Below are 25,486 nucleotides of genomic sequence, written 5' to 3'. Positions count from 1 at the left end.
GAGCTATTGGCATACCAGAGAAAGAAGAGTTAAGAGCAGAGTCCAAGGCCTGTCATCAAAGGGCGATTAAAGAGGGGAGAATTTAAGAGCTCCCTGAGGGCAACACTAGCTTAGAAAGACACAAAGTGCTAATGGGCGTATTTATCACTTGTTTTCTAACGAGCAGTAGATCTTATGAAGAAATATAGCCCAAAGGAGGAGAAATGAGCTGAGTCAGCCTATAGGTGAAAAGTAAATACATAGAAAAATAATAATTTAAAGTTAGTAAAGGCTTCGATAAAACCTCCACACAAAAGCCTCTGCTGTGCCCTCAAGCTAAATCAGGTTACTTCGTTAGGTTCCCATCACACCCCCTACTTCATGGCACTTACCGCAGGTTGCAAGTTCACACTCTCGCTATAATGCTCAGTGCGGCATTTAGGTCCCCATTCACAATGCAAGCCCCCTGAGTGCAGAGCCTTCATTCACTGCAGCGTCCCCAGGGCCTGGCACTTTAGCAGGTGCCCAATAAATTTTCTTAAATGAAGGCTGAATATAGCAAAAATATTTTTTACTTAGCTTGCGTTTTCCACTTCCTCTATAATATTCCCTGTTTCTGAACAGAAAATAAATTTAATTTCCTTAAATAATTTCATTTTTATGGAAAAAATATAACAAGTTATTAGTGTTCCATGGCTAAAACAGAGACAACCATTGGGCCTACTGCGTCCCACGAGCACTGTTAGTAACCCAAGGACCGTGCCATCAGGGAGGGCAGAGAACAAGAGGAATTCTCAAGTCTCCTTGAGATGTGGTTCTGAAACTTTCACCCCTTTTAAGTGAACAAAACAGCCTAAGTTAGCAAACTGACAGCCTTAACCTAGATTAGTTAGATCTGTGACTGAGTAAAAATTTTAAGGAAATGGAGTGTGGGACAAGTTGGATTATTAATGAAGCACCTGTAGGTACTTTAATCCTCTTTGGAAAAGGGAGGTACAAATTAATCAATTCATAATGTATAAAAAGAGCTCCCACAAGCACTGGCTCACCTTATCTTTACACAACCTATCTTAAGAGGGAGGCACTGCAGGTACTACTGTACCCAGTTCACAGGCTGGGAAGGTGTTAGAGGGGAGAACAGGTTCTTGCTGCGCCCAGGAAAGAACTCAAGAGCAAGGCATGGTAAAGTAAGTTTATTTAGAGAGATGTACATTCCACGGACAGAGTGCGGTCTGTCTCTCTCAGAAGGGAAGATGGCTTAGGAGACACACACTCCATAGACAGAATGTGGGCCACCTCAGAAAGGTAAGAGGGAGAGAGACCAAGAGGTGTGGGGTGCTTAAAGAAAAAGTAGATACACATTAAATAGACAGAGAATGGACCGTCTCAGAAGGTGAGTGTGACAGAGCCAGAGCCAGAGCGAGAGTCAGAGCAACCACAAGGTGTAAACTTGTTAGGTTTTATGGGCTCGGTAATCTCACATGCTAATGAGTAGGAGGATTATTCCAACTATTTTGAGGAAGGGACGAGGATTTCCAGCAAATGTCCCGCCCACCCACTTTTCACCTTTTATGGTCAGCCTAAGAACTGTCATGGCACCTGTGGGTGTGCCATGAGGCTCAAGTTCTACTGGAAGTCAAATCTTCTGCCATCTTGGTTCTAACCAGTCTGTCCTGTCCTCAACTGCTGTGTCATTCCTTCAGTGGCTGTGCCCTGCCCCTTTGCCTCCCACTTCAAAGGTAAATGGTGCTCTTAGAGATACAGCTGGGCCGGAGTACCTGCTGCAGTGGCTGGAGCCCTCGCCCACAGGGAGCACAGAAGAGAATGAGGGAAGAGAAGAGACAGACTCAGAAGATACACTTCTCCTATGACTGGCTGTGGTCTGTGCTGTGACAATGGTCCAGGCCTTTAGGGACAGGCAGAGCTACCAAAAACTAATGAATAGGATCTAAGGGGCGTGACCTCCTAACCACCCCAGAGGGCCCTGGTCAGAGAAATCTGTGCCGATATTTATCACTGCAGGCTCAAGAGGGGCCAGAATCAAATGAAGAATCAGAGAAGTATGTCGGGTGGTGGAAGGGCAGCAGGCATCATTCTCCAGGCTTCTGGGTCTCAGGTCTATCATTGGAAAGAGAATAAATTTCCAAGGGGAAAACCACTCAGAGCCTCATGGTTACTGAGATGCTCTTTGGAAGCTCACGTTTTCCCTGTTTAAGACTGCCCAGGGCCCTGCATTCACCACCTGTCTTCCTTGTTACTCATGAGCCCCAAACCCCCAAACCCCCTACCCCGGTCTCCCTCTGATAAAGCAGTGTTACTCTGTGCTTGTGGTGATCCTGGAAACACCATCAATCTTAGCCAAAACCATGGGAGATTATAGCCAAGTCCCCTGGCAACAAAAATGAACAGACAGTTCTTATCCTAACCTCCCTCCTTCTCTCACCTTCTGCCAGTTTCTCTGAATAAAATCAGGTTCAAGGAATGGGTCCACAGCATCTCCTCTGTCTTCCTGTTCAGTATAATTCCTCGTTTTTCAATTTTTTAATGGTTAAAGCAATAATATCAGGAGGGTTGCCCCTCTTAGTGTCCCAGTTACCTCATCCAACACAACATGTATTTTTTTAATCTATCTGACATTTTTCTTGACTCCCAGGTTTCCAGTTCTAAGGTCCTGTACCCATAAAGCTCAACCATATTGAAAACCAAATCATGCCCTAAGTTTCCACTGGCATATTTCCTCTGACTCTCGAGACAGGCAATTAATATGTGCTGAATGAATGAATGGCCTCAAGAATCATTCCTCACCTTGTTTGCTGAGTGGATCCCTGAACTATACACATCCCAAGTGCTCCCATCTGTCAATCGTGGACTGAGAAAGGTCTGCCTTTTTTCTCTCTCTCTCCCAGAAACACCCCGAGATCGTGAATGAAAGGTGTTAGGGCTGCAACGCTTGTTAATTAAAAGTTAATGAGTCTACACAATCTTTAAACCTGCGAATGCAAAGTGCCAGCAGGTATAAATTAAAATAACTAATTATATAAACTTCCTAAAAGTGAAATAGAGACTGCCTTTAGCAGAATGACTCTCTAGTAGAAAAGATACTATCCAGGGTACCCAGGCCCAAGTGAAAGGTGTTCTTTTGATTCAAAAATAAATTTTATACATATTGTCATTGTGTAGTATTGAAATGTTTATCCTGACTTTGTGGTCTTAGGTTTCCTTTAGGGTTTCTCCTGCAGACAGGCTATTGGACCAACATGGGTAATACAGATGCTCTGAACTGCAAGGTATGCCCTTTGAAATTTATGTATTTATTTTTATTGGTTTATAATATTATATGTTTCATGTGCACAGTATATTTCGACTTCTGTATACAGCACAGCATGCTCACTGCCAAAAGTTTAGTTTCCACCTGTCATCACACCGCAGACCCCCTTTACCCATTTCCCCCTACCCCTAACCCCCTTCCCTTCTGGTAACCACTACCCTGGTTCTCTGTATGTGTTTCTTTTTGTTTGGTTCACTCTGTTCATTTTTTTTTTCAATTTCACATGAGTGAAATCATATGCAATTTGTCTTTCACCATCTGACTTTCTAATTTCCAATACTCTACCTACTAAATGATGATTATTAAAGCAAGTGAACTTAACAGTTGATTCATAAAGAAAATATTTTATGTAAAACAATTACAAGCTCAATTAGGATTTTTTTCTCAAAAAATACCCTGATCACAGTTTAATTGAACCTGTTCTTAACCTCAGATTTTTACCAAAATATTTTCTTTGCCTTGACTTTGTAAACCCAACCTCTTTCAGACTTTCTTCCAAACATAAAGTTCAGCTTGACCCCAAAAGCCTTTCTGCCAGTCTTTCCTTAATTATTGCAGCCCCCAGACCTTCATACCCCATGCCAATCCAATTTTTGGTAAGGAAGAATCTACTCTGCAGCTGTTTTCAAATAATCACAGGACTGTTCTTAGTTGTTTTCCTGTCCTCAGTTGAGTTCTTCTGCTTTCTCAACACAAGATCAAAAAAAAAAAAAAAAAAAGAGTAGGGGGGAGGGTGTGGGGTTAGGGAGGTGTGCCTACAACTGTACCTCTAAGTTGAAAGCAGAAATTTCCATAATTAGATTCTAAAGGAGATTTTTTTCACTTAAACTCTTACATGTATAATAATCACAACTGTCTTGGATATAATTTCAGGGCCATTTTACTAAAGATGCCACATACTTTATACTCAACATCCTGAATAAAATGTTAAAAAGTCTTTGAACAGATCATTAAGGTGATACTGCAATCAATAAACAAGCTGAAATGGCAACTGATGAGAGCTTATTCATGGCTCTCCAAAAACAAAATGGTAAAAGAATAGTGTGATCTGTGTACACAGTCTCCTAACACCACCACCACACTCATTTTCCTCCATTCTCTTGACCTAATGAGCCACACGTGGCCTTAACCCTGCCCCACCAGGAATGTAAATATGCCTTCTTAAAAGTGGATGTCATGTTTCTTCTTTCGCTTTTCTTTCAGTGGTTTCATGCCTTTTCAGAATGATGCAAAATGTGCTCATCATGATCAACTGGAAACAGAGTTGCCGAAGAGGTAAAAGACAGTACAACTTCATAACCAACCAGCAGGTACAATGGGCTACCTGCACTTACGCATTTGCCTGTTTGGATTACATATTAGGTTGAATAATGTAAAAAAAAAAAGTCATAGTCGTGGCTTACCTAGCATTAAACGATTCATGCCAAAAATTGCAAAATTAAAAAAAAAAAAAACTTCTGCTTGACGAAAAATACACCAGTGAGCATTCTTGATACATAAATGTAATGTGTTTAAGTGTCAGTACCACTTAAACAGTCCTTATATTGGAAGGTTCTGACAACACAGAGTGCACCCAAGTCCATAATGAGCTCTTTTAAGTAACACCGGTCAAGTACAAGGGTCTCCTAAATGTCTGCCCACGCTCAGGAAAGGAATGATGCTACTGGCCACTATTAGATATTGTTCCTTGTGTACTGCCGTAATAATACTACTCAGTAATGCTGCTTCGGTTGAACATTAACAGTGGGCATTCAAGCAACTTGACAGTACCTAAAAAAACTGACATAGCATCCAATTCAGCCATTCCACACCTAGCAACAAAGCCTGTGGAAATAGAGAGGGCAAGGAGAGAGATACAAGCATATTCATTGCCACATTCTTTATAACAGCAAAGAATTTTTAAAAAAACAAATATTCAATGGGGAGAATCATTATATAAATTATAATTTAATCTATACAATAACACTATGAGGTATTAAAAAAAATGAAGAATACTGGTATATACTGACATGAAAGGATGCCATTTACCATGATCTTTTTTTAAAAAAAAAAAAAGTTGTAGGAGTATGAATAGTATAATCCCATTTTTGTTTTTAAAATTAGTAGCTGACATTTATTGAGTGCTTATGTTTGAGATACTATGTTAAATATTGACATAGGTTTTTTAACTGAATAGTCACTAACAGTCCTATGAGCTATTTAATATTCTCCATTTGAAAACTGAGGGAAATGAGGCTGAGAAAGGTATAGTGATTTGCCTTAGGTAAAAAGCCAGTGAGCCATGAGGTCAGGCTTTGAATCCAGAGATCGTGCTCTTAACTTTGTGTATGTGTGTGTTACGTGCTTAAAACACAAAAAGGAACTAAAAAGACTCCCCAAAATGTTGATGCTGGTAAACCTCTAGAGAGGGAGTATGAGAGTATGGCTTGATCTTCTATACAATTTGGATTTTTTTTGCCAGCAAAAGATCTAGTTGTAATTGAAAAATAAGAAAGACAAAACAAAGAAAGGAAATCAATAGGCCTTTCAGTGTGAATTCCTAAATAGGTTAACACCATGTAATAAGTCCAATCACCGCTTCAAAATGTGTTAAAAATAGTATTTAAACAGTTTGGTTTTTTTTCATTTGGAATAGAGCCCTAATCATTAATCAATAAATCTGTTGAGCCCAGATCAACAAATTCTGGATAATAAGACTCACTGTCTGATAAATATGTCAACATGGTGAATTGGAGGAAGGTGGTCAAAATGTAAAAACTTCCAGTTATAAGATACACAAGTACTCAGGATGTAATGTGCAACATGATGACTGCAGCTAACACTGCTGTATGACATACAGGAAAGTTGTTCAGAGAGCAAATCTTGAGAGTTCTCATCACAAAGAGGAGTATTTTTTTTTTCTTTCTTCTTTTCTTCTTTCTTTTCTTTTTATTGTATCTATGAGAAGATGGACGTTAGCCAAACCTGTTGTGATGATCATTTCAAACAGATGTAAATCAAACATCACGGTCATACATCTTAAACGTATACACTAACGTATGGCAATTATTTCTCAGTAAAACTGGGAAAAATTGAGCTGTATCTTCCAATCCATATAAGATAACATATGTAAGACACATGCTGCTCTATAACCTGATTCTTCCCTCAACAGATCATGTACTTTGGTTCACGTTAGGACACAGAGTTCTATCTGATCATTTTAAAGGCTCCTCCACAGCATTTAATTTAAATGTGGTTTAAAAACCACAATTTATTCAACCCATCTGCAATTGATGTTCAATTAGCTTGTTTCTAATTACATTATATACCATGTTTCAGTGAACATTTTCTTTCACATATATTTTGGGTACCAGTGTGAGTTTCTACGGGCTAAATTCCTGGGGGCAGGGCTATTGGGCCAAAAGGGGGAAGCATGTTTTAAAATTTGAGAGCTGTTACCAATTGGCTTCATAGAAGTTGGTCCACTTTGTAATCACAGCAACAGAACATGAGAAAGCCAAATTCCCTGTAACTTGGATGTGTTTGCTACTGTGTAGAGACAATATTCAGAGGAATTTTAGTTTTCAGAGATGCCTGATCAGATTTATCAAGCTGTTCTGAGCTTTTTCTGCCCTCAAAATATCTGAAAGTAAAGAAAGATTTAATAATATTTTCTATATTTAAATAAATAAAATAGTGAATCATATCAACTTTTTTCCCCCACTCGGCCCAAAGATTCCAGAAGCACATGCAAAAATTAAATAAATAAATAAATAAATAAATAAATAAATAAATAAATAAATAAATAAATAAATATCCATATGTAAAATGGCAGGGGGCCCTTGGCACAAGGCCACAGGGAAAGGATAGGTTTGCTTGATGAGACTACCAAAATGTGAGAATTTAGGGCCAAAATGGCAATCAACATTCGAGACAACACAGGAGGACCTGGTAAGCTTCCGCTCAACAAAGCCCAGGAAATTCAATCAGCACTGGCCCTGGAAACGCTGCAGATAACCACACAAGTGCCTCTGAAGTCCATATCACAATGTATCCATTTTATACATGAGAAAAATGATTTTTGGCAACTGCACTTCCATCAGTTTGGCCAGACAACTCAGAGGCATGGGTTCAACATCCACTCTGGGCACCTGTGTTCTTTGTACACTGTCCATCTAACACACCCCTCCACCCCAATTTGCTTTCCGTGGCAGCAACTTAGATCTGCGCACAACACATAGCAGGATCCTCAAATTCTAGCTGAACAGCAGTGAGGGAGGTGGTTATGAAGAAAGAAGAAACTTTCCAGTTCCCACAGCATCTCATCACACATGTCCACATGGAAAAATCGAAGTTATTTCATTTAATGTGTCAATGTTTACTCTTTCTCAGGGGCACAAGTGGATAAAAGCTGCTTTCTGAAAGGTAAAGTTACAGGCAATGTTTTTCCAAGCCATCAATCTTTCCCTCAAGCAGCAGTGTGATTAAAGTCAAGTGAATCACAGAATAAAGCTTAAAACTTCAGGCCTAGTCATTCCTACAAGAAGAAATTTCCTAGAGGGCTGAACCATTTCAGGGCTACTCTCTTCAGAACTCAGTCCTTTCCACCAGGGGCAACAAGCCACTCTGAAGGTTCACATCAAGCATCATCTCTAAGTAGTTATTCAAAAGAACACTTCCTGTGTCCCATCTGTTTCGCTGATGATACCAGCAATGGTAACTCTTTAAAAAAGAAAAGATTTTTTGAAGGAGAAAGGAAGGAGAGACAGAGGCTGAAGGATAAGTGAAGGGCCAGGTCCCTGATCCCTAGCACTGGGGTAGAAGAGCCAGTAAAGGATGACAGATGCTTTAAAAAAAAAAAAAAAGAGGCAGAAGGATCAGATTTCTGGGAGCTATGAGATGAAAGGAAAATGAAAACAGGAGCCTATCCAACACCTAAATAAATAATTCTCAGGTTTAGGTCTGACTGCCCCCGTTCCCAGAGACAGCTGCTACTAACAGCTAAAATCACAAAGCACCTACCATGTGCCCAGCGCTGCTGGAAGCACTGGCCATGCCTTATGTCAGCTACCACAGGGACCTAAGAAAGTGGGTGTTCTCGGCCCCATTTTGCAAGGAGAGAGGTAGAGGTTAAGGAGTTTCTCAGTGAGAGACAGCTGGTAAATGCTGGAGTGACATGTCACTCTGCAGGGTATCTGAATGCCCCCCATCCCACTGCTAAGCACTACATAACACCTCATGTGCACACTAGGCTGCTGCTACACAAGAGGCCCTCCCCTGGGCTCGTGGAGAATGTCCTAAGGCAGTCCAAAATCTGTACACGAAAAACTGTTTTAGGTCCGTCCATCAGCACATGCTCTGCTGGGGCCAAGAAGTTTGAAAAGTGGCTGCAAAGGCAGAGTGAGGGCCGCTGTACTCAGAGCTGCATCTGCCCTCTAGCAGGGCAAGCAAATGGCAGCGACCCCATGTGGACAATGGGTGGGGCTGGAAGGGGCAGGCTGGCCTGGACACTGCAGACAACCTGCTCCACTCCCTGAGAGGCTGGATTCCAGGAACAGCGGGAGGTTGGAGTCAGGAGGCCATTCAGTGAGGGAAATTGGTCTTAAAACAGGCGCTCCTGCTGGCTAGCAAACCACATGTGTGATCACCGCCCCCAGAGACCATCAAGCCCCTAATCAGTCCTGAAGATGCTCTCACAAGACCTGCTGGAAGATGACACCTGCAGGACCTGGCCCAGGGTGGGCCGGGGGAGGAGGAACAACAGAGGGATGACAGTCACACCTGTCATCATTATTATGAAATTCTCAGTGTGATCACTCTGGGCACAGCTAAAGAGGCTTGCTTTCAAATGCGTAAGAAAGCTCAAAGCACTGTCGTGGTATGTTCATTAGCCTGACATTTTTGAGGTTGATCATGTGGCCCCACTTTCACAGAAAGGGAAACTGAGGCTCAGTAGAGGACAAGTGACTTCATATCAACCCCAAGTGAGAACTCAGGTCATCGGTCTCCCAGCCAGAGTCTTTTTCCTAGAACAGTGATTTTCAAATGTTTCAAGTCTCAGAATCTTCTCTGGAAGCTCAAATTAAGTCAAAAGTAGAACTGATCTGATGGATGCAGTGGTGGGGGCCAGGTTCAAATCCCATCTTGGCCACTTATGGCTGTGATATCTTGAGGAAGTTAGTCAGTCTCCCTAAGACTTTCTTCATCTCCACCAAGAGGGATAAAACTACCTCCCTCACAGTTGCTAATGAGAAATAAATGAGATTATCTAATCAGCCCACGAAGGCCATCATTATCATTGCTATCACTGTATCTAAGGGTAGGAAGGAAGCTGCTGTCACTCAGCAAGTGGTACAATGTCATCTCCAATCACAGTGGTAAATCAGCCAGCAGAGCAGCCAAAGGTTGACTTTTAAAACTGACGCTGATCAAATCAGAGAAATGTACAGAATAAGGAAGAGGATAAAGAGAAAGGTGCACGTGCATGTTTAATTCTAGTCACAGGGTGAACACAGAGGCTGTGCCCTTGGCCCTGGCATCAGTGAGTCAGCCACGCACACCCACCCTGCCTCTTTGGCACCAACAATAATTAAGACATCCATATGCATTCGAACACACTGGTGGCTGACCCAGATGCCGACAACAGATGCGTCAGGACCCAAATGGAAAGTGGCAGGATACAATGAAAAGAGCGCCAATTTGGAGTCAGTCAAAAAGTTTGAATCTTGCTAGATGTGCCCTCTCACTCTCAGCTTCTTCATCCAAGGAGAAGATACACAGAAGTACCAGCTGTAGCTATCACACTACAGGCACCAGATAACCATGACCGCTCTTCCTCTCCTCTAAGTCACTCGCTTGGGGCCCCTTCCCTAGCCAGTAGGGACAGGTTTGACGACAGAGAGTCTCTGTAAATGATAAGTGCACCCACTTGCAAACGTGCCAAGCCTTCCTTTAAACGTGCTATGTAACGTTAACTCATTTACTCCTACCATAACCACAGCTCAGAAAGTAAGTACTATTACTCTGCTTTAACATCTTAGAGCAGAGGAAACCAAGGCACAGAGGTGCTGAAAACTAGCCCAAGGTCACACAGACAGTAATGGTAGTGTTAAAATTTGAACCCAGGTTATCTGGTTGCAGAGTCAATGTTTTATGTAATAATACTGTTATATAATGCTTGCACCTCTCTTAATAGATATATGTATTTTCTTTTATATTTCATAGTATAGTAGACCCTTGAATAACAAAGGGGTTAGGGTGTCGACCCTCTGAGCAGTTGAAAATCCACATATAACTTCAAATCAGCCTTCCATGTCTGCATTTCCTCTGTATCCATTGTTTCATGTGCACGTTGTGTAGTACTGCAGTGTTTCTATTGAAACACATCCACATGTAAGTAGGCCCGTGTTGTTCAAGGGTCAACTGTACTCCTAGAATTACAAAAAGCTTGTCGTGCTATCTGCAAATACACTTGTGAGGTCGATAGGACAAATTTTAACATTCCCATTTAGCAGATGAGAAAACCACAGCTCCAAGGTTAAATGACCTGTGTAAAGTATACAGTGGGAATCAGGGGCAGGGCTGAGATTAAAATGCCAGTCACCAAGCGTCAAACTCTAGAAGTAAGTGGTCCAATGACTGTCTAGACACTGAGAAAATAGATGTCACAGGTGTCATACATGCGCCCCCATCAGCAGTACTTACCCTCATCGCTGCTTTGGCCAGGTCAGAGGTAAGAACGCACCGATCCTGCCACAATCTCCAGCCCCACCAGAGACCTTCTCCCCTCATGGCAACTGCATGAAGAAGCGTTTTCCTCATTGCTGCTGAGCCCCCCCCCCCCCCCAACACCAGCCCACCGTGGTCACCAGCAGAGATAGGAGTGGAAATGGGACACAGGTGGCTCAGGGTGGTGAGAAGCTAATGAGAGGGAGACCTGAGAAAGCGCTGAGGGGACGAGCATCAGGGCGAGAAGGGAAAGGAACGTAAACAAGTGTCAATGGGCTCTGGAGAGTAACAGCAGGAAGGAGGGAGAAGAAGCAAGTGTAGTTGGAGCTCCCGGTAGGAAACGGAGGTCCACGTAAGGCCCTCTGCACCAGTCTCCACCTCCAGTCCTACAGGGAGGCCAACACCTGGAGGCTGGGCTTCAACCACACGGTGGAAAAGGGGCACAAACCATAATCAAGTAAATAATATGTGCAGGGGACAGAGATCTGATGAAAACGCTCCAAAACGCTAACAAAACTAGGATGGTAAAACCATGAGTTACTATTTTTCCTTTCCTCTTTTTCCCAAATTTTCTGTAAGGAGGTTATAGTACTTTATAAATAAGAAAAGTGCCTGTTTAAACCTGCAGTGCCTTCACTTGAGGACTCAGGCGTATCTGAGCATGAGTGAAGGACCTTAGGAGCCATTCTGCTGGAAGACCATCTGGTTGATGGAATAAAGGGCCTCCTGAAAGACAACGTTATCTTTAGGGCAGAGAGTTGGGTCCACAGACTTGAGCCAGTCAACAGGGCATGGGCAGGGAGGAGGGAAGTTCTGAGCGTAACACAGTGCCAGTCACTCTGTTCTCTGGCCAGGCATTCATAGACTCATGTTTGCATCTTAGCAAAAGACCAAATAACAAATCAGGGCACAGCAGACAACAAAGTCCCAGGGCTCACGAAATGAGTCTAGCCCAAAGCTGCAAGTAAAGGTCTCATCAGTTCAGTGGAGGACACGACACAGTGTTGCCGCCTGGGAGGCGCCAGTGCATCACCAGTGTGGCCCAGCAAGGCAGCACGCAATGGTGCAGCAGCATGACTGCAGGAAGGTGCCAAATGGTCCAAGTCAGGTAAGCATCAGGGAGACCCAGCTGCAGGGCCCAGCAGGGCACTTCCTGGGACTTGGGTCCCAGGGCTGCAGTGAGAGCTCAGACTGGTCATCACCACGCAGAGAACTCAGGAGAAAGTGGTCTTTAGGACCCATGAGGCACCTCCCAGAGGTGCCCAGAAATACTTGGAGAAGCTTTGCAGGAAAGCAGCATGAAACTTCTACTGAGGTGGACAGGGCAGAGGCAGAGGAATACTGTTTTATATTATTAAAGTTTTCTATTTTTGGTGCTCTATTCACTGATGCAGCCTGGAGGGAAAAAAGTAACATTTTTCAAAAACTTCTAAGAATTCAGGAATAACAGTGGTGAATTAGCAACTCAAAGCAACTATGAGAGGTCAAAGAAATAGAGAAATCTGACTAATCAACAAATTTAGGCATATAGATGGAACTCTCACATGGGGTCAGCTACTCTATGGAAGCACAGGGTGGATATTCCAGACAGAAAATTAAGCAAAATAATAGATCTACAAGGTGCTTCAAGAACACAAATGAAAAGTAACAAATATATAAGATAAAAAGCAAAGGAAAACAGTTGACTAATGAAGAAAAGGATATTTCAAACAACTAAAAAGATGTGCAGGTTGACAGAAAAGAGAGGTTAATCAGCCATTTGAATGGTGGAAGGATGAAAGCAACACTGAGATTTATTTTTGAACAGAAGACAAATGATGAAGGTAAAGTCAAACCTAGAAGCTAACCAGTTCTTCTATTTTCTACTTCCTATGGCATTTTATCCCTGCCTCGAGCACAGCCGTTACTACTGTCCATCATTTCCCTCTTTCTTTTTCTCTCCAGTTCAGCCGGGAGCTGGTTGAGAGCCATGTCTCATAGTCACCTCCTTGTCTCTAGTGCACAGTGCCTGGCAAAGAGTAAGCATTAAATTAGTGTTTATTGAGTGAATGAGTGAATAAATGAATGAATAAATGAACAATGAATGAATCAACAAAGAAATATTAAAGGCTTTGGCAGAGAATAGGTTCTTGCCTTGTGCAGGAAAGAAATCAACAGCAAGGCATAGTAAAGTGAAAGCAAGTTTATTTAGAGAGATACACACTCCATAGACAGAGTGCAGTCCATCTCACTCAGAAGGGAGAATGGCTTAGGAGACACACACTCCATAAGCAGAATGCAGGCCATCTCAAAAGGCTAGAGGCAGAGAGGCTGAGAGGTGTGGGGTGTTTGGTTTAAGGATAAAAGTAGAAACACACTCCATACACAGATTGTGGGCCATCTCAGAAGGCAAGAGAGCGACCAAGAGATGTGGGGTTGTTAGTTTTTATGGGCTTGGTAATTTCATATGCTAAAAAGTAGGAGGATTATTTCAACTATTTTGGGGATGAAGGCAGGTATTTTCTGCCCCCTTTGCCCACCCACCCCCCTCACCACTGCCTACTTTTTATCCTTTAATGGTTACTCTAGGAACTGTCATGGTGCCTGTGGGTGGTTCCATGAAGCTCAAGGTCTATTGGAAGCCGAATCTTCCACCATCTTGGTTCTAACCAATTTGTCTTGTTCCCAATTGCTGCGTCATTCCTTCAATGGTTGTGCCCTGTCTCCTTCCCTCAAAAAGCACATCTCTACAAGACATGGGAAAAGGAAGCTCTGGTCCCATAAAGCAACCAGAGAAGGCAACTCATACATTTGGCATTCCATTGAATTGCATGTTATACATTGTTTAATGGTTTCATGTGCATATATTTGTGTCCACTAAAAAGCCTTAGGTCCTAAAGAGCAAGGACCACAAACTTCTACTTCTACATCCCCCTTTATGTGCTTGGCACAGTGCTAGATTTTAAGTCTGAAATAGATATTCATTAAATAGGCTTGAACAAAGAAGATGAGAAGAAACAAGTGAAGTTACTTCTAGCAGTCAAGGTTCTTTCATTTTAATTTACAGAAGAAAGGAGCTGGCTATTTATCAGGCTTCATTGCCACAGGCATTCCTCAGAACAAAGGAGCCCTTCAGAACTACAGGAGTGGCAGGGCCTTCTCCAGAGCTCCAGCCTTGGTATTTCCAAGGGAGAGCTAGGGGTCAATAGTAAAATACGCTGGCACGGGCACATGCCAGGAAAGTTGGCACAGCACCTGCCCGGGCTGGGATTGACTCCAGGCAGCCAGACTAAAGTCAAGAAAGCTCATAATTCATCTAGAGGAGAATTTAAAAACAATCCAATTAGTCAGGTATGACTGCAGACTAGGCAATTGAATGTTAACTGAATTCAACAGTGAGAACAGGAAGTAGGGGATAGGGGAGGGGTGGGTACCTCCCTCTTCCAAAAGCACATGGCCCAGGTGAGGTGAAAGGTCTTCTTGGATTGACAGCTTCGGCCACAGCAACCTGTCAGCAAAAATGCCTGCACAGGATCAGTGGGAGAGTCTCCACTCTTAATGCAAAAATTCCTACACAGGCAGCTCCCAGTGTAATAACTACTACTAGATTAAAGGAGCAGGACAAAGGAGCAAATTATTAGAGGAGGAAAGGCTCTGAGACAGGAAATGCAGTTGGTTATTACAGCTAGTGCTAAGGATGAGAGTTGCCAGGATATTTAAAATATATGGAGAATAAAGCAAAAGGGGACAGTGATCCTAAGTTCATGTCCTTTCTAAGGAAATATGCCAGGGTTTTCAGGTAACTCGGGACTCCCTAACTGTACCTAGATTCCTCTAGGTAGGGGAGGTAGGCAGCCAGTCTTACCCTGGTTCATTCCACCCCCCAGAAGCCCTACACACCTGCTTTGCCTAGACACAACTCCTGCTCCACCCATAAAATTCAGGAGAGTCAGAAACGGTTGCACTAAACAAGAATTAGCAGCTTGCCACATGATCTCAAAGTAGTCATGGAAGAGACTGTCAAGGGACAGTCACTGGGCTCATCTAGTAATTGGTATTGCCACACACAGATGAGCCCATGCTACTGGAACACTCATGGGAGAGAGTAGAAACTAGACTTTCAAAGTAATAGGAAAAACAACTCTAAAATTTATATGGAACCATAGAAGGCCCCAAATAGTCAAGTAATCTGGAGAAAAAAAGAACAAAGATGGAGGCAACACACTTCCTGATTTCAAACTATATTACAAAGTTACAGTAATCAAAAACAGTGTGGTACTAGGAAAAAAAAAAAAAGATGCACAGACCAATGGAACAGAAGAGAGGGCCCAGAAATAAACCCATGTATACACAGTCAACTAATTTTCAACAAAGGTACCAAGAACATACAATGGGGAAAGGATAGTCTCTTCAACAAATGGTACTGGGAAAATTGGATATTCATGTGTAGAAGAATGAAATTGAACCCATATCTTACTCCATACACAAAAAAATGGATTAAAGACTTAAACAGAAGACCTGAAACTGTAAAACTCCTGTAAGAAAACATTAGGGAAAAAAATCCTTGACATTGGCCTTGGCAATGATTTTTGGATATGATACCAAAAGCTTAGCCAACAAAAGCAAAAATAAACAAGCAGAACTACATCAAAGTCAAAAGTTTGTGAACAGCAAAGGAAACAATCTGCAAACCATACATCTGACAAGAGGTTAATATCCAAAATATATAAGGAACTCCTGCAACTCAACAGCAAAAGAAACAACCCAATTTCAAAAAGGGCAAAGGTCTTGAAGAGACATTTCTCCAAAGAAGACATGCATATGGCCAACAGGTACATAAAAATGTGCTCAACATCACTAATCATCAGGGAAACAGAAATCAAAATCAGAGTGAGATATCATCTCACACCTGTTAGGATGGCTATTATCAAAAACAGACAAAAGATTAAGTGTTGGCAAGGATGTTGCAAAAAGGGAATCCCTGTACACGGTTGGTGTTAATGTAAATTGGTGTTAATGTAAATGTAAAATGAAAAATATGGAGGTTCCTCAATAAAACTACCAAGCGATCCCTGTTTTGGGTATACACCCAAAGGAAATGAAATCAACACCTCAGAGAGGTATCTGTGTTCCCATATTCACTGCAGCCTTATTTGTAATAGACAATATATGAAAACCACCTAAGTGTTGATGAATGAATGAGTAAAGAAATAGCATTGTGTATATATCAATATATATACACACACACAATGGAATATCATTTAGTTTTTAAAAAAATTATTTGTAATAACATAAATGAACCTGGCAGTTCAATAACAAAAAAAATGAACCTGGAGGCCATTACGCTGAGTAAAATAAGCCAGACGCAAAAAGAAAAAAAAAAACAATCTGCATGATCTCACTTACATGCAGAATCTAAAAAAGGTCTAATACATAGAAGCAGAGAGTAGAATGGTTACCAGGGACAGGGAGGTGGGGGAAATGAGGGGACACTGGCAAATAGTAAAAGTTGAAGCTATGTAGGATGAAAAAGTCGAGAGATCTAACGTATAGCATGATGCCTAGTTAAATAATACTGTACGGAATACTGAAAATTTGCTTAAAGAGTACATTTCAGGTGTTCTCATCACACCAAGGTAAAAATGGTAACTATGTAAGGAGATACGTTAATGAGCTTGACTCTAGCAATCATTTCACTACGTATGTCAAATCATGCTGTACACGTTAAATATATACAACTCTTAAATTTGTTTAAATTAAAAAAAAAAAAAGGTCGACTACAGAAGCTGAAACTTCAGGGGATAGCCAGGGTCAAAGGGGCCTCCAAGCAGGAAGGAAGAGATGCGGGGGACAATCTCCCTAGCCGTCCTGTAAGCTATTTCGCACCCCATCCACTCATCCGTTCTAGGTCTTCACCCACAGCTGGAACCCTAACAGTTCCTGCTTCAGGTAAGGGCGCAGCTTCACTAAAATCTCCAAGCCTTTAAAATCTCCCTGGTCTCAACCTACATCCCTCCCCACCTCTACCTCCACCACCACCACCAAATACACACCCATTGCCAAATCTGGGCAGCAGGGAGGGCCAGAGCTTACACATTCCCCATCCCAAGTCCCAGTTACTCAGAGGTTCCCATTCTATACATATATCAATGAGGCTTTGGCAGGTAAGGAAGATAGAAGTTAAGACTATGCTCCATGACGGCAGGGCAAGCCCGCCTTCCTCACCATCATATCCCAGCACCCAGCACAGTGCTAAACATTTACTACCTGCCACCTGGATGAAGAGTGAGGTTAAACAGCACATGCCAGTCCTAAAGGAAAGGCTTTCTGTTCAAGAAGATCTGCTCATATCTCGGGCTATACAGTCCCTCATCCATTAACTGTCATATAACACCTTCTCAGCTTGCAGAGAAGCCCAGGAGATGAGCGACCTCACCCTTTCCCTGTCCCTTCAAGTGTGAAATGAAGAACACCCCCAAGAGTAAGGCTAGGAAGGGTTCCTCAAAGGAGCACGGCATCCCCTTCCACAATCTCCCAAGGAGTTCACCAGGTCAATAACAACCAGGGATTATAAACAGGCTTATTTATGCTCCTGGTTCTGCTACTGAGCTGTCTCAAGACCTCATACCAACCATCAGAACTTTTGCAGCATTTGTTTCCTGTCAAAAGACTTTCAGCCAAGTCTGAATCAGGTCCAGGCACTCTTAACTAAGCCAGTCATTTAGTGGCACTGTGTCTACAGACCCTTGATCTCTGTCAAAGTTCTTTTACCAGGAAACAGTGACTCTGTGGACAATGGAATTAGATGGAGAGAGAAAGTGGCTCCCTCAAGATCTCAAATAGTCAAGAGAAAAATGCAAGGGAAAAAAAAAGCAGGAGTTCTGACAGAAAGAAGACAGCCATATAACCAGTGCCTCACTGGGTTGTTCACACACCAGAAGGGGAGTTCTTCTTTGTCTTCTGAAGTTGGAAAAAAAAAATCACCAATAATTAAGTTCTATGGACTGAATTGTGTCTCCCAAAATTCATATATTGAAGCCCTAAGCCCCAAAGTGACTGTATTTGGAATTGGAGTTTCTAGGAGGGAATCATGGTTAAATGAGGTCAGAAGGGTACAGTCCTAACCCTGTAGGATGGATGGCCTTAGAAGAAAGGGATCTTTCTCTCCCCACGTCTATGCACCAAGGAAAGGCCATAAGAGGACACAGCGAGAGGACAGTTGTCTGCAATCCAAGGAGAGAGTCTTTACCAGACACCAAACCCACTGATACTTTGTCCTGGACTTTCAGCCTCCAGAACTGTGAGAAGTAAATATCTGTTGCTTAAGCCACCCAGTCAAGGTATTTTATGATATTTTTATGGCAGCCAAGCTAAGACACTCAGAGATCCAAGCAGACTGCTGGCTCTCCCCAACCTCAAATGCCATTCACCCTGATTTCCAAAACCAGAGAAGCCCATTATGGATTTATCAGCTCCATGCAAACGTATGGGTGGGATGAGAAGAGAGGTGAAAACACAAGAACAGAACAGTGAGAGAGAGGGTAAGGCCAGGGGAGCGGCAGATTGACCAACTTCCTTCAAACGGTGGGACATCTAGAGCTTCCTAGGCTTCGAGGCAGAGCTGCAGACCCTCTGGCATCGCTGCCAGCTTACGACCTGAAACTGTGCCACACGGTTGTCTGCAACAGCAGAGATGAAGAAGTAAAGGCAGTCAGCACAACGAGGAAGGCTAGTGTCATGGAACGATTTGGGTGCATCACCCTGGTTCTACCTTCCAAGTAAAACTGACCTCCCATCCCACAGCAGGGAAGCACCGTTACGAGTGCCCAGGCAAGGCATCCAAGAGGAACCGCTGCCGTGGCCTCAGCAGACGATTACCTCGAGGTAATTACAGGTGACATAAATATATCCAGTCAATTACAGAGTGGAGCGGGCCCTCTGTGGAGCCCTACAAAAATGCTCTCATGGAAAGCAAGGACTTCACAGAAAGACGCTGGCCTCAGAGAGCTCAGCAATGTGACAGTCATGGGCCTGAAAAAAATAATTTCCAGAGAAAGTGGATTAATTTTGGTTCTCAGTCACAGCCAACTCTCATGACGGCTGATTCAGAGCCGCCAGGAGACAGACAGACAGCGGCAGGGGAAACACCACGGCTCCTGCTCACTGCTAGGTAAGGCAGGACAGCTCCCAGGGAGAGAGGCACACAGAGCTGTGGGTTCAGCGTGGGGGCCAGTCATGGCCCGTGAAGGTCAGCCAGGGCTCCACAGCCAGTGGACCTCAAAGATTTACTACCCACACCTGACTGCCTACATGCCAAGCCACTTCCCACTCAAGTCACTTCTGCGGGAAAGTCACTCCCTCAGAGCCCTCACTAACATTCACCTCCACCAGGGAATTAGCTCCCAGACAGCAGCCCTATCTCCCCTTCCCTTCTCAAGGATCTCAAGACATAAGAAAAATTAACCAAAAAATAGAATTTTTAAAAATTCACAGAAAGGATTTTAAGTCACCTACTCTGATCACTCATTTGATACGTCAGTTTCAGCCAAGCCAGATCAGCCTCAGTGGGAAATACCCCCAGTGATGAAACTCCTTCCCACGCAAGCTTATTTCACTTTCCAACAACTCTGACAGCTAGAAAGTCCTTCTGCTGAGCCGGAATCTGCCTTCCGATTATCCGGTTCTGTTCTCAAGAGGACAAAAGAACAACTCCAGGCTCTCAGCTTCATGACAGCCTTCCCAAAAGCTGAAGGTGACTAGCAAGAGATTGGTCTTTACAAGGTGCTGGAGCTTCTCTGGCCCAGTCTTTGATCATGTTCTCTTCCTTGAGTACAAAAGAAGTGGGCCTCAGACTGAAAATTTCAAGTCACACATGTTCAGAAGTAGAAGGAACGATAAAGATCATTTAGTCCATTCCTCTCCCTTCACAGGTGGAACCCAGGCCCAGAACACTGCAACTGCCTTGCCCAAGTCCTCACAGCCACTTAGGGGTGCATCCCAGCTCAGATCTGAGCTCTCATCTCCAGAGCATTTTGTACTGAATTCTCCTGGAACAATGTTTCAAATTTTCCCCAACATACCTGTCCTTTGTCCTCACTATCACCTTACTATGCACACACACACACACACACACACACACTCTAGTCCAGCACTGCTCCCAACTTAAAGACTTTGATCTTTGGCCTTTGTTTACCCTGGTACAACCTTACATATAAAACTGAGTCCCTGGGACACCTGAGCCCCATGCTGGTGTTCACCCGTAGAGGGGCACAGCAAATACTTCTAGAAGCCACTCCTAAGCAAATGTAGGACCATCTTGTGCAAAAACTACAAACAGAGGCCTCATGGAGTTTTAGGTCCATAAATGAGATTCCAGAGGAGAAATATATATATACGCATAATTCTATTATATTAATCAACTTTTCCCAAAGGAAATCTGAACAAAGGATGTGGGATTCACTCATCCCCTTGCAATGCTGGCATTCTGGAAGTTGGGATCTCCAGGTCTGAGAGTCAGCAAGGAAGGCAAAACGAAAACCAGGCAACTGTAAGCATTTATTTAATGCCTGCGAATTGAGGATGATGAAGGTGGCCTTGCATTTTCCTTTCTCCCCAGCCTCAGCTGAAGGCAGTGCAACGAGGAAAATGAGCTGAGCATTTATCAGACAGGTCCTCTATGGCCAGGGGGCAGGCACTGCGGAGGCAATGAAAATTCTCCCCCAAGCTAGTCACAATCTGAGAAGACAAGAGACATGCAGTGCCTAGAACACAGTAAATCAGTGGTTCTCAACCAGGAGTTAATTCTGCCCTTCAGAGTACACATGGCAACATCTAAAGGCATTTTGGGTTGTCACAACTGGAGGGCTCTACTGGCAAGCCGCTAGAGGCCAGGGGTGCTGCTCAACATCCTACAGGGCACAGAACGGCCCCACATGAAGAATTCTCATGCAAAATGATAGTAGTGATGAGATGGAGAAACCCAGAAGTAGATGCTCAATAAATGATGGTTAAATGAATTACATTTCATCCAGTTCAATATTTATTGAGCATATGCATGGGTTAAGCACTGTTACAAGCACTGAGGAATGAAAGATGGGTAAGGCATGCCTCTTCTCTCAGGGCTACATAAAGCAATTATAACGATATAAGGTGGGGTGGGATGTGATCCAAAGTTAAGTTGGGTGTGAAGGTACTTTAGGATTCTGAGAAGAGTGTGAAAGAGTGTGACACCTGTAAGCCAGCATTAATTAGGAAGAAGACAGGTCCCCACCTTGGTCATGGAGGAAAGGTGAGATCTGGACAAGCAGGCTTGGGGTGCTCTGGCAGATGAACAGGCGGAGTTAAGGGACAGCAGTAGCATCACTGGCCTCTGAGAATGCATGCCTGATGGACAACACAAAAAAAACACCTCTGGTCCTCCCGAATCACTGCCAGTCACAGAAGCCAAGGCTGGTCAGAACCCACACATCTTAATCTCCTATCTCTGTTCACCAGTGCCTGGAACAGGATATGGAGTTAATGAATAATAATTAGAAAACAGCAATAAAAATAAGAACCACCATTTAATGAGCATCTGCTCCACATCAGAGACTTTGCTTAACACTTTATCTGCAGTATCTCACTCAATCCTTACCACAACCCTATCAAGTACATAGTGTTACCACTCTCAAAACGAGGACACTCAGTGATGGAATGAACAGATAATGAACAAATGAGTCAACCAAGAAATAGCTTGAACAGCTCTGACTGTCTCTCACCCTAACCTGGGATCTTCCCGATTCCTGCCACTGCCCAGAGTTTCCAGCTTGTTCTCCTTTCAAAAGATTTAGATGTGAGGTGGCTGACCAGCACCTAGTTCACAAAGCATAGGTGTCCAGTGGGTAGCGATTTTATGAGGCCACCGTGGCACTGGCACTATGACTAGGACTTCCCAGAATTTCTGCTGACCAGAGGCAGCACCGCAGAAGGGAATGGAGCAGGGATGCTGTTGTAAGACATCCTCAGGGAAAAGGTTCAGGACCCCTGGTCCACATTAACATGAGGCAGCAGCATATAGCAGCTTCTTTTCACTAGCACTTTTAGCATACCCTCTAATTATGTGATAAAAATCCTACTGGCAACTCCTTTTCCCAGAGTAGCACATTACCACCATCCAAATATTTCTCAGTCTCTAAATAATAGGGTACTTTTACACAGCATGTACCTCCTGTTTATACAGTCCCCCTTCCATTTATAGGGCTCTCGTGGCTTTATTTCGTTGGATCCAAGCAATTATGTTATATGACAGGTCACCTTATTTCCACTTTCCAGTGGAGGAACCAACGCTCAGAGATGTGAAGCAAACTGCCCATGGTCACACAGCAAGGTCTTCCGACCAGAGCTGCCTTTTCTGGCAACCCTGATATGTACCAACCCCTTGGCATGGCCCTTTCACTCACTCTCCATTCCTTTCCTATTTAATATGTAAAGAAATGAACAGCTACCTGTGTATCAATGTTTTAAAATCACTGTGATACAAAACCTGATACAAAAATAATCCCCTTCTCTTATTAGAAGAGGCTCGGCCAATTTCAAGGGTTGGTACTCTTTCTGTACAAGGTCAGATAACAATTATCTGAGGCTTTGTACGACAGACTGCCTGTCATAGCTACTCAAGTCTCCCCTCGTGGTGCAAAAGTAGCCACAGATAATTTATACATGAATGGGCGAGGCTGTGCTCCAATCAACTTTACAGAACAGGTGGGACAGGGGAGACTAGTTTGCTGACCTCTAAATTAAATGATAACATCTTCCCAGCACTGTGTTCCCCCACAATGCATGTATTAAAGCCTTCATCTCCAATGAGACTATATTTGGAGACAGCGCCTTTAGGGAGGTGATTAAGGTTAAATGAGGGCATAAGGGTGGAGCCCAGTTCAATAGGGCTGATGTCCTTAAAAGAAGAGAAAGAGACATCAAGAGTGTGTGTGCAGAGAAAAAGCCACATGAGGACAGAGTGAGAAGGAGGCTGTCACAAGCCAGGAAAGGAGGCCTCACCTGAAACCAACCCTGATGGCACCTTGATCTTGGACTTCCAGCCTCCAGAACTGTGAGAAAACAAATTTCTGTTGTTCATGCCACCAAGGCTCTGGGATTATGTTATGGCAAATTAGTCTGCAGCCCAAAAAGACTAATACACTGTCCTTTTACAACGCACAGGAGCCAAATCCCCTACAAGTTAGGAATCAGAAAATATAGGAAACTTTTTTTTAATGGAAATAGGTTTAACATGCCCCAGTCCATTTCCCTTTGCAGAGCTCCCAGAAGTAAAGATCCCTTTATCCTACTCCAACCACTTGGCTCAGCATTGCTCCTCTTCCCCAATTCCTCCGAGTTTTCCAGTTCCTTATATAACATTCTCTGAAAGGCTTTATGCCGCTGTTTCGCCTTTCAAAATGTAAACTGACAATCCAGGTCCCTCACAAAGTGGCCTTCACTTGAGCAGCAGGAACAACTGCTCCACTGAGGTAAGTGATCAAACAGGTGCGTAACTTGGATTTCTGATACCTAGATTCCTGGTTAGTACTTCAGGGGGGTGAATACAAGTCAGGCAGGTCAGAAAAGGTCCTCTTAAAAAGTACGCGAGAAATGAGCCTTTATAATAGTTTGCAAGCGACATCTGAAGAAGGGCAATAAACAGCCACCAACAGGCTTCAGAAGCAGCCCTTGCTCATAGAGCAAGGTCGTCCACAGAGTGCAGAACTTTGCAGGGTGGCCCCCACGCCAGAGCTAGCAATTACAACCCAGCTGCCCTACAGCAAGACAGCTACAATTCCCAAACCTATCACTCTGCACCAATCACCCTTTCCACACACCTCCAAAGTCCTCCTTCATAAAAACATCCAATCGTGATGACACCAAAATACTCCCTGGAGAGGACATTTTGTCATTCTGGATGAAAAACAGAAATGGAAGCACGAGTGTGGCAATATCAGAGTGGTTTTCAGAAGGGGAGGCAAGGAAAACTCTAGAACTTTGAACTCCATTTTCAAGACGCCTCTTGCTTATTAACAAACTGTACTTTCTTTGGCCCCTAGTCACTTAATAGTCACCTTCATGCCAAAGGGGGAAGAATTGGTAGGGCAGGTAGAGAAAGAGAGCCGAGCTCCTTTCTAATGCTTTGTCTTACAATCAAGGAGCATAAGGCAACCCCACTCCCTGTTAGATAAACATTCACAGCCTCTAAAACAAATTCAAGAGTAGTTCTTAAAAACTCCTAAAATAAAACTCAAACTGAACCTAAAACTGTGAGGAAAAAAAGGAGGGAATGTGTATTCAGGCACTAGCAAGACTAACACATAATAATCGATACATGTTTGCTCAATAAATATATAAATAATCACCAGGAACCAGCCTCTTGTCTAGGGCTCACAGGGTTTCTTTTTACATCCTAACCCATTAAGAAGCTAGGCATCAGTTCTGTTCCATCTCCAGGGCCAAATGACTAGCCCTGGGATTTCTGGCGATATAATTGTGCTAAATGAACTATCAAAACAGTTCTGATGCCCGTGTCTTTCAGCCTCATGAATGTTTGGTTGTACAGAGAACCTGGATATCTTCTTACCCACTTCAGCAAAATCCAGGATAAATTTTAGCAGCTTCTTCTCAGTTTCACAGTCCAACCCGTAACAAATCACTATCTATTCACATACCACACAAGCACCCGCAGCCCCATGTGTGCCCCAGAGAATCCCCAGGTAATTGCAGCAACACCAACACAGTGATTCAGATTCATAATGATTTTGTAAGAATTAAATGTGTAAGCTTGACATCTACATTCCTCCATCCCACTCCCTTCTGAAAGCCATTTAAACAGCTGGGAGCTGCTGCACTGATCACAAGCTGGGACGCCACACCCTGGGGCAAAAGCACTAACACAGAACATGCCCAAAGCACGCGTGAGACGTGCATAGGATGATGTGAAAGGGACAAGCAGACACGAAACACCTTCCTCCCAGCTCCTACTGTGAACTGTGCTCAGAGTGACCACACCACTCCCACACGTCTTGCTGGACTTGTGTTCCATACCAAGTTACCACTTGCCCAGGCAGAGGGCACAAACATAAGCCATTTTAACTCCAAGTCACAGTCAGTGACTAGCCATTTGGTCTCCCAATCGATTTTTTTTTTTTTTTTGATGGACAAAAATTAGAGGAAGTGACACGTAAGGGGGAATTTGAACTAAAAGCTTTGGGGTTAAGGGGTTAAGGAGAAACGCACTGTATGTGGGAGGGTCCAAAGGCAGGAGAGGGCATGGTGTTAACAAAGAAGTCCAACCACAATGTAAAGCTGCAGAGAAGTAAGGGGGGAAAATAAAGTGGAGAAATCAGCTGCAGGCAGATCGTTCCTACACGCCCTTTCAGCTCCGTGAAGGAGTCTGCAGCATCCCAAGAGCAGGGCTGAAGCAGGGCAAGCGGCATGATGGGAGGGACTCAAACCTGAAGAAAGAACAGT

General features: G+C 43.4%; 1 protein-coding gene across 5 annotated transcripts in view; it reads right to left on the bottom strand.

Moving 5' to 3' along the window:
- Positions 1-25,486, bottom strand: part of LOC105092694 (carboxyl-terminal PDZ ligand of neuronal nitric oxide synthase protein) — a 281,400-nt gene that overhangs the window by 146,174 nt on the left and 109,740 nt on the right. The window contains exon 1 of one of the 5 annotated variants that reach the window (XM_064477934.1): positions 10,991-11,097. The exons of the other annotated variants lie outside the window; for them this stretch is intronic. Coding sequence (XP_064334004.1) covers positions 10,991-11,077 — 87 coding nt within the window. The 5' untranslated portion in view covers positions 11,078-11,097. Of the gene's footprint in view, positions 1-10,990; positions 11,098-25,486 lie in introns of those variants that run through there. 5 annotated transcript variants of the gene reach the window in all.

The sequence above is a fragment of the Camelus dromedarius genome, chromosome 23 (genome assembly GCF_036321535.1).
Source record: "Camelus dromedarius isolate mCamDro1 chromosome 23, mCamDro1.pat, whole genome shotgun sequence".
In the NCBI taxonomy this organism is placed as follows: Eukaryota; Metazoa; Chordata; class Mammalia; order Artiodactyla; family Camelidae; genus Camelus; species Camelus dromedarius.
Note: the sequence above shows the minus strand (reverse complement) of the source record. Positions and strands in the feature narration are given on the sequence as shown.